We start from the raw sequence: 10,159 nt of genomic DNA, 5'->3' as shown, positions 1-10,159 counted from the left end.
GTTGTAAAAAGCATGATAATATATTAAGTAATCCAAAGTATTTAGAATACGTTACTGTCATTGAGTAACGTAACGGAATACGTTACAGAATACATTTTGGGGCATGTATTCTGTATTCTGCAATGGAATACATTTTAAAAGTAACCTTCCCAACACTGTTAGGGACTAGTAAAGCGCTATATAAATACAGGCCATTTACCATTTACCATTAATCCCGACTGTGATACTGCCCTGTTCCTGATTCTAATTTAGATCCCGATTCTAATTCCAATTTGAATTTTTTAAAAGAATCCTAATTCAAATCATGGTCCTGGATTCTGACAACGACCCAATCTGAATTGGAATCGTGATTCGACCCTGATATGAACATAACCCCAATCCATTCCTATTCCCTGTCCTGGATTTGATCATGACCCTGATCTTAATTAGGATCCCAGTCACAATCCTAATGCTGACTCTGATTTCAGTTCAGATTCTGATCCTGGTCTGAAACTGATTCTAATCCAGATCCTATTTCTGATCCTGAATATGAACCTGACTCCGACCCAGAGTCTAATTTTGGATTCTGATCTTTATCCTGATCTAAGTCCCAATCTCTATTGAAGTCTGGGTCTTGATTTTGACCCCGATCCTAATGTGGACCATGATCCCAATTCTAATTTCAATACTAATTCTAATTCCTACCCAAATCTTTGATTCTGGCACTGATCTAGGTCTTTAATCCTAACCCTAATTCTGACCCTATGTCCTATCGTGAACCTGAACAAAATCCTGACCCTGCCTTGAATTCTGATCCTGGTCCTATTCCCAATCCCGTTTCTAACCCCACAGACATGCAGACTCTGAGGACCACGCTGGCCTGCCTGGGTAAAGCTTTCACCTCAGCCTCCTTCACCACCGTTTACCTGTACACCGGTGAGCTGTACCCAACAGTTATCAGGTGATTAAATAAAACCAATGGCTCATATTTAATATTAAATAATGTTAATTTACCTAACAAAAAACGCATATCTACAGGATCAAATTGCTGAAACAACTGATTAATGAGTTTGAGTAATATTCCTGTTCTGATGACTTCATAACCACTGGTCTGAATACTAAACATCGCAGCTAGGCCAGGGTCATGCGACTCATCTCAATAACTCACTGATAGGATGAGGCAGGGTCTCACAACGGTTTCACCCGAAACCCTTTTTCACACCTTGACTCGGGGGTCAGCAAGCTTTAAGACCCAAAGAGCCTTTTGGACCCGGTTTACACGGAAAAGAAAACTGGGAGCCGCAAATACTTTTTGACATCTAAAACAAAGATAATACTGCACACATTGTTTTTTACCGTTATGCTAAACAACTATAGTGTGTTGCTTATGAAATCCATGAAGTGCTACAAAGAAAATTAAATTTTATTTATGTAATGAACACATTTTGAACTCTTAAAAAATTATAACAAAAAAGAAAAACATCCAGGGGAAGGTCTCTTTTAAATTAATTAAAAAGATGAACTTAAATTTAGCAAACAAAGACTGAGCCGTCATCCTTGTATCCTTTTTGGGCTTTGACCTGAATTTTAAAAATAATTGGAAAAAAGCACTATGCTCCTAAAAAATGAATAATAAATATTTGCAAAATACCTGCATAAATATTTATTTTGCCTGGTTAATGTGTATGGTGGGGCGTGGTCTGCAGTGCTGCTGCAAGAGAGGTGGTCACACCTGCCTTAAAGTTGGTGCTCTCTCTGCTGTTGTGTTATGTGTCGGACTGTGTGCTGGAAATAAGACCAGCTGCATGCGCACAGCAACCGCGTGTGAAAAGTGGCCAATAAAGAGAAGCTGTAAACAGTTATGAAAATTTGGTCTCTTTAATAATAATAATAATAATAATAATAATAATAATAATAATAATAATAATAATAATAATGGATGCATTTCTATAGCACTTTTCAATGGGACTCTACTCCTGAACCTCTGAACATACTGGTAGGCCGTTCTCGTCAGAAGTAAATGCAAATAAATCTGCCCAGGCATCATTAAATGTTCTATTTTCTTCAGATATTTTTCTTTTCTTACATTTCTCCATACTTGGGCTACCTCTGATAAATGCACGGCGTTTCGGGTATACCAGCTTCTCGAGTGTGACTCTAATTTTGAGCAATGAAAAAATAATAAAATATAATTTTATTTTATATTTCAAATCACATAATCTTCCAATTTAGAACTACAAGTTAAAAAAAGAACAAACACAAATAAAATACACTTCAGCTAAATACTTTAATTTATTTTCCAAACCACGGAGCCGCATACAGGGAGTGCAGAATTATTAGGCAAATGAGTATTTTGTCCACATCATCCTCTTCATGCATGTTGTCTTACTCCAAGCTGTATAGGCTCGAAAGCCTACTACCAATTAAGCATATTAGGTGATGTGCATCTCTGTAATGAGAAGGGGTGTGGTCTAATGACATCAACACCCTATATCAGGTGTGCATAATTATTAGGCAACGTCCTTTCCTTTGGCAAAATGGGTCAAAAGAAGGACTTGACAGGCTCAGAAAAGTCAAAAATAGTGAGATATCTTGCAGAGGGATGCAGCAGTCTCAAAATTGCAAAGCTTCTGAAGCGTGATCATCGAACAATCAAGCGTTTCATTCAAAATAGTCAACAGGGTCGCAAGAAGCGTGTGGAAAAACCAAGGCGCAAAATAATGCCCATGAACTGAGAAAAGTCAAGCGTGCAGCTGCCAAGATGCCACTTGCCACCAGTTTGGCCATATTTCAGAGCTGCAACATCACTGGAGTGCCCAAAAGCACAAGGTGTGCAATACTCAGAGACATGGCCAAGGTAAGAAAGGCTGAAAGACGACCACCACTGAACAAGACACACAAGCTGAAACATCAAGACTGGGCCAAGAAATATCTCAAGACTGGTTTTTCTAAGGTTTTATGGACTGATGAAATGAGAGTGAGTCTTGATGGGCCAGATGGATGGGCCCGTGGCTGGATTGGTAAAGGGCAGAGAGCTCCAGTCCCGACTCAGACGCCAGCAAGGTGGAGGTGGAGTACTGGTTTGGGCTGGTATCATCAAAGATGAGCTTGTGGGGCCTTTTCGGGTTGAGGATGGAGTCAAGCTCAACTCCCAGTCCTACTGCCAGTTTCTGGAAGACACCTTCTTCAAGCAGTGGTACAGGAAGAAGTCTGCATCCTTCAAGAAAAACATGATTTTCATGCAGGACAATGCTCCATCACACGCGTCCAAGTACTCCACAGCGTGGCTGGCAAGAAAGGGTATAAAAGAAGAAAAACTAATGACATGGCCTCCTTGTTCACCTGATCTGAACCCCATTGAGAACCTGTGGTCCATCATCAAATGTGAGATTTACAAGGAGGGAAAACAGTACACCTCTCTGAACAGTGTCTGGGAGGCTGTGGTTGCTGCTGCACGCAATGTTGATGGTGAACAGATCAAAACACTGACAGAATCCATGGATGGCAGGCTTTTGAGTGTCCTTGCAAAGAAAGGTGGCTATATTGGTCGCTGATTTGTTTTTGTTTTGTTTTTGAATGTCAGAAATGTATATTTGTGAATGTGGAGATGTTATATTGGTTTCACTGGTAAAAATAAATAATTGAAATGGGTATATATTTGTTTTTTGTTAAGTTGCCTAATAATTATGCACAGTAATAGTCACCTGCACACACAGATATCCCCCTAAAATAGCTAAAACTAAAAACAAACTAAAAACTACTTCCAAAAACATTCAGCTTTGATATTAATGAGTTTTTTGGGTTCATTGAGAACATGGTTGTTGTTCAATAATAAAATTATTCCTCAAAAATACAACTTGCCTAATAATTCTGCACTCCCTGTATAAAGACTGAAGGGCCGCACGCTGATCAATAGTAGGTCCAGGACCATCTTAGGGGACACTCCCATGGGGCTTAAAAACTGGGATTCTCCAACATTTCATCTGAGAACTGAAGAAGCTTCTCAGTTGAAAGATCTTCAAGCAACTTAAAGAAGTCCAGACTGCGATGACCTGATGGCTGAGAACCTTCAGACATGTTGCCTTGCACTCTATAAACTAAATTACCAGCTGACAGGGGGAGAGCACTGTTGTTTTATTATTATTTAATGCTGACCTATGCTTCCTTATTTTTCTTACTGTGTGGAACTTTGACATTTTGAATAATAATTCAAAGTTATGTTACAAACAAGGGCAATACAAATTATTAACCTGCTGGCTGTTACCATCACACTGTTTCCATAGTCCACATTATGAAACTTAAATGAATTATTATTACTATTATCTCTAAAGCACAGTGAAAATGACACAGTCTAAACTGTGTATAAAGTTTGTTTTTTGTGTTATGTGTCGGACTGTGTGCTGGAAATAAGACCAGCTGCATGCGCACAGCAACCGCGTGTGAAAAGTGGCCAATAAAGAGAAGCTGTAAAGCATGTTCATGTAAACATCGTTGGGTCTGCCGTGATATAATAATAATAATAATAATAATAATAATAATAATAATAATAATAATAATAATAATAATGGATTGCATTTCTATAGCACTTTTCAATGGGACTTCTACTCCTGAACCTCTGAACATACTGGTAGGCCGTTCTCGTCAGAAGTAAATGCAAATGAATCTGCCCAGGCATCATTAAATGTTCTATTTTCTTCAGATATTTTTCTTTTCTTACATTTCTCCATACTTGGGCTACCTTGATAAATGCACGGCGTTTCGGCAGATATACCAGCTTCTGCGAGTGTGACTCTAATTTTGAGCAATGAAAAATAATAAAATATCATTTTATTTTTATATTTCAAGATCACGATAATCTTCCAATGTAGAACTACAAGTTAAAAAAAGAACAAACACAAATAAAATACACTTCAGCTAAATACTTATAATTTATTTTCCCAAACCACGGAGCCGCAGTACAGGGAGTGCAGAATTATTAGGCAAATGAGTATTTTGTCCACATCATCCTCTTCATGCATGTTGTCTTACTCCAAGCTGTATAGGCTCGGTGCTGAGGTGTTTTTTCTGTTATCAAACTGTTCTCCCACTAGGAGCTCAGTCTGAGTGGAGTTTTTTTTCTCCTCCTCTTACCTCATGTAGTGTATTTTCGTTGTTTTTTCCTATCAGCCTACCTTCTGACATGTCTGCCCAATGTGATGTTTGTGTAAAGTTGGTCAGAAGGTTCCTTTGTAAGTGCGCATGCGCCATTAGCGTGCTGCCTGCTGTAACCCTAATTTCCCTCGGGATGAATAAAGTATTCTGATTCTGATTCTGATTAATATCTTTTCATTCTGCATATTCATATTACCTGTATAATCTGTGCTCTAACCCAGCGGTCCCCAACCCCTGGGCCTCGACCGGTACCGGTCCGTGAGTCGTTTGGTACCGGGCCGCGAGAGTTGAGGCTCAGGTGTGAAATGTATGGTTTTCAGGGTTTTTATCGGTTTTCAGCAGTTATTTTGTTATCGTTTTTATCGTTAACTCGGTTTTCCTGGGTCTTTTCACGTGTGTTATGAATAAATCTTCTTTTTTTCGGTACCGGTACTAGTTTTATTTTGTTGTATTTATCCGCGACACCTTAAAGGCCGGTCCGTGAAAATATTGTCGGGCATAAACCGGTCCGTGGCGCAAAAAAGGTTGGGGACTCGCTGCTCATATAGTGAATGGAAACCAGCTACGTTACTGTAAGAGCATTATGTCATCTAATGAACAAAGCAGTAATTTAGCTGTTAAAACTATGCCATTGGACATGTGGAAATAATATTATGTCAGCAGCATTTAGAATAAATACATAGATAACATTTAAAAGGTGAAACTGAATGAAAAGATAAACATCTGAACTGTTAGCAACAGTCAGCATGTAGCTACTCGACAATATCTTTAAACTGATGAGTATATGCTGCTAACATGTTCTCACGCGACATCAGTGAAACTATAAAGTAGTAGTAGTATTTATTGTCATTGTCAAGAACAATGAAATTGCGTTTGGGGCTTCCATACAACCCAAAAAAGAAGAAAATAATAAATACCCCTTAAAACCCAAGTGTACATATTTAACCCAGTGTGACTCCAATGCAATAAGACAATCCTTAGCAATAATGTTCGTAGAAATTCAGACAAAGACCTGAGAAACATGACAAAATACAACAATGCAACCCATTCAATATTATTGTACTGTGAGATATGATATCAGATATGATAGTTATCTATTTAAGAAAGGGGGGCGGAGGGGGAAGAGAATAAAGATATGATGCACCAATGCAGACCAGTTCATTGCTATTAAGAAGTTGGATATGGTTATTGTCCGTGAGAGGGGGGCAGAGAGTTCAGGAGCCTCACAGCCTGTGGATACAGGCTGTTGGCCAGTCTGGATGTTCTGGCCTGTATAGACCTGTACCTTCTCCCTGAGGGCAGCAGATGGAAAAGGTGGCGCGCAGGGTGATGTTGGTCCCGCAGGATACTGTGCACCCTCCTCAGACAGCGAGTGGGGAAGATATTACTGATCTCTGGCAGACTTGTTCCAATAATTCTGCCACTAAAGAGCTATTTAGTGGAAAAATACCTATTAAACGATGTTACCAGTATGGGAATGTTAACTTACCTGACTGTGACACCTCACCAGGGAAAAGTCCACGTGGGTCACAGCTCTGAGCCTGCCCACACCTGTAGACTGGTACTAATCATAATACTGTGTGGAATTAAATCTTCACTTTACACTGACTTTTAACTCCACTATTAGAGCTGATTTACTCCTGAGTTTTAAGTGCTCTATCGAGGTTAAAATAGGTGTCCTCTAAAATACTGACATTCCATTTTTTACTGTGTAGGAAGACCCCAGCAGCCTAGAGCTACTGCAGCATAACTAAAGGAGGATTCAGGGTCACCTGATCCAGCCCTAACTATATGCTTTAGCAAAAAGGAAAGTTTGAAGCCCAATTTTAAATGTAGAGATAGTGTCTGTCTCCTGAATCCAAACTTATGTTATGCCTTCTGATGATGCTGCCTAAGGGAAGCATGTATAATGTAAACAGAATTGGTCCTAGCACTGAACCCTGTGGAACTCCATAATTAACCTCAGTGTGTGAAGAGGACTCTCCATTTACATGCACAAACTGGAGTCTATTAGATAGATATGATACAAACCACTGCAGCGCAGTACCTGTAATACCTACAGCATGTTCTAATCGCTCTAATAGGATATTATGGTCGACATCCAAAGGTTGATTCTGTTCATCTGACGTAGCGTTTTCAGTGGGAGAAACGTTTCGTCACTCATCAGGTGACTTCTTCAGTCTCAGCTGACTGCAGGTTTTCAATCTTATAAACAGTACATTTCATAATTACTGAAACCAGCCCACTGAGGAAAATGGGCTGGAGGTCAGTTCCTTATCATTAGTATGCAAATTCTCATGACCATTGATCAACAACCACTGATCAATGGCCATGAGTACCATTCACCCACAATAATTATTTTATCTGAGCTGAGCACTAAATCAGATAAAAAGTCTTAGAAATCAGACAGAGACTGTGTAAGGCCCAGGTGGACAATAAATGATAACGAATAAGACTGGTTTTTGAGTTTTACAGCTGGGATGGACAAGGCTAAGCATCAGGCTTTCAAATGAGTTAAACGTCTGTCTGGGTGTTTGGTTGATTGATAGGCTGGTGTGGAATTATTCAATTCAGTTTTATTTACACAGCGCCAAATCACAACAACAGTCGCCTCAAGGCGCTTTATATTGTAAGGTAGACCTACAATAATACGATACAGAGAAAACCCAACAATCATATGACCCCCTATGAGCAAGCACTTTGGCGACAGTGGGAAGGAAAAACTCCCTTTTAACAGGAAGAAACCTCCGCAGAACCAGGCTCAGGGAGGGGCGGGCCATCTGCTGTGACGGTTGGGGTGAGAGAAGGAAGACAGGATAAAGACATGCTGTGGAAGAGAGACAGAGGTTAATAACAGATATGATTCAATGCAGAGAGGTCTGTTAACACATAGTGAGTGAGAAAGGTGACTGGAAAGGAAAAACTCAATGCATCATGGGAATCCCCCGGCAGCCTACGTCTATTGCAGCATAACTAAGGGAGGATTCAGGGTCACCTGGTCCAGCCCTAACTATATGCTTTAGCAAAAAGGAAAGTTTGAAGCCTATCTTGAAAGTAGAGATAGTGTCTGTCTCCCTGAATCCAAACTGGAAGCTGGTTCCACAGAAGAGGGGCCTGAAAACTGAAGGCTCTGCCTCCCATTCTACTTTTAAATACTCTAGGAACAACAAGTAGGCCTGCAGAGCGAGAGCGAAGTGCTCTAATAGGGTGATATGGTACTACAAGGTCATTAAGATAAGATGGGGCCTGATTATTTAAGACCTTGTATGTGAGGAGCAGGATTTTGTCAATTCTGGATTTAACAGGAAGCCAAAACAGGAGAAATCTCTCTCTTCATTCTTCTATCCCTTGTCTAGAGATCGATTGCTGCACGATTAATATCGATATTAGTAATTTAGGGTAAATTTGTAGTTTATCATTAACAGGAACACAGTGGAAAGAACTATCATTCGGATTGTCTACATTGGAAGGAACTACTTCCTCTTCCCCTTTCATAGTCATGTGCGAAATGTATAAATGTGTCGCAGCCCCTTGGTGTGCGCACTCACAACAATGGCTGAGCGTAAATGGAGTCATGTGCGGACGTATTTTACATCCACAAACGTAGTTTGTGATACATGTGGCAAGAAAGTGAGATGTTGTGGCAACACCACAAATTTGCTGCAGGCAGGCAAGGTGTTCAAATAGGCACAACTTCAGGTTTTTTATTTCTATATGATGAACTTTGCATTAAGATAAGATAAGAGAAGATAAGATAGAACTTTATTAATCCCTCGGGTGGGTTCCTCTGGGAAATTCGAAATTATTAAGTGATAAGAACAAGTAATCTGATGTCCTGTAATCATTATGATGCTATAATTTGAGATACAATAAATAAAATAAGTTTTTGTACAAAGTATCGGTATCGGATCAGTATCGTCGATACCACCCTGAATATTACTTGGTATCGGATCGGAAAGAAAATCAGTGGTATCGCACATCACTACTGATCTCCCTGTTGGAGCTCAGTCTGGGGGGAGTTATTTTTTTCTCCTTATCTTTCCTCATGTGGTGCATTTTCCATTGTTATACCTCTCTGACCTGTCTTCCCCATGTGATGTTTGTGTATGTATGTATGGTCGGAGGGTAAGATGGCGCCGCCATTGCGTGCAATAGGTCGGCAGCCTAATTATGGCAATTATGAAATTTCCCCTTGCGGGACTAATAAAGGTATCTTATCTTATCTTTATCAACCCTAAGCTGCAGACAGTCTGAAAGTAATCTGATTACATTCGATTATGATTTCACACATTGAGATTCAGCCAGTACACTTTTAAAAGGTACAGTTTGAATTTTAACGTCTGAACGTTAAATGTCCTCTGGAAACCACCTGACTCAGTCTCAGGGGGTCTGACCAACACCTCCACCACCCTCATCACCTGCCTGTTGCACACTTTTCAGGGGTGTTTTGTCCAGTCAGGTTAAACTCAATGAATGTCACGGTTTGACGTCTTCATGGACACTTTGCTCTTTGTTTACCTGTTGCCATGCTGACCTGTGCTATCACAGCTCCACTGATGATGGCTTTTGTGGTTGTAGCTCAGGAAGTAGAGCAGGTCATCAACTAATTAGGAGGTTGGGTGTTGATCTTTGATTGCTCAAGTCTGCATGCCAAATATCTTTGGGCAAGATCCTAACCCCGGGTTTCTCTGCGATGGATGCATCACAGTGTCACTGTTACATAGAGAACACGTAAGCATAGAAAAAGAGCTTGAGGTTGAATAAGTTGAATAAAGCTTCTTACACTATATAAGAACCACTTCCATTTCCAAATTAGGTTAGCTCAGGTGAGCAGTCAGAGTGGATCAAATGGATCTTTTTTTGCCCTGTAGTAAAAACTTTATCTTACCCAGCAGTGCTGGTGTACAAAGCTGGCAGCTTTCTTCCTGAGTGCCAGCTAATCAATATTCTTATATTAAATTTATACTGATGAGGAAGAGCTTCCCACACAGGAGCTCATTCCTGAAGCCTGATAGTATCTCTCTCTTTT

At 40.0% G+C, this 10,159-nt stretch overlaps 1 protein-coding gene across 1 annotated transcript in view; it reads left to right on the top strand.

Annotated features, from left to right (window-relative positions):
• The window catches only part of oatx (organic anion transporter X), a 5,381-nt gene extending 3,986 nt beyond the window's left edge, over positions 1 to 1,395 (top strand). Inside the window, exon 13 of the mRNA XM_005949254.3 lies at positions 832 to 1,395. Coding sequence (XP_005949316.3) covers positions 832 to 944 — 113 coding nt within the window. The 3' untranslated portion in view covers positions 945 to 1,395. The remainder of the gene's footprint in view (positions 1 to 831) is intronic.
• Positions 1,396 to 10,159: the final 8,764 nt, after the last annotated feature.

Source organism: Haplochromis burtoni, unplaced genomic scaffold (assembly GCF_018398535.1).
Source record: "Haplochromis burtoni strain Fernald_Lab_line unplaced genomic scaffold, NCSU_Asbu1 Contig_645, whole genome shotgun sequence".
In the NCBI taxonomy this organism is placed as follows: Eukaryota; Metazoa; Chordata; class Actinopteri; order Cichliformes; family Cichlidae; genus Haplochromis; species Haplochromis burtoni.
This window is presented reverse-complemented; position numbering and strand designations above follow the sequence as displayed.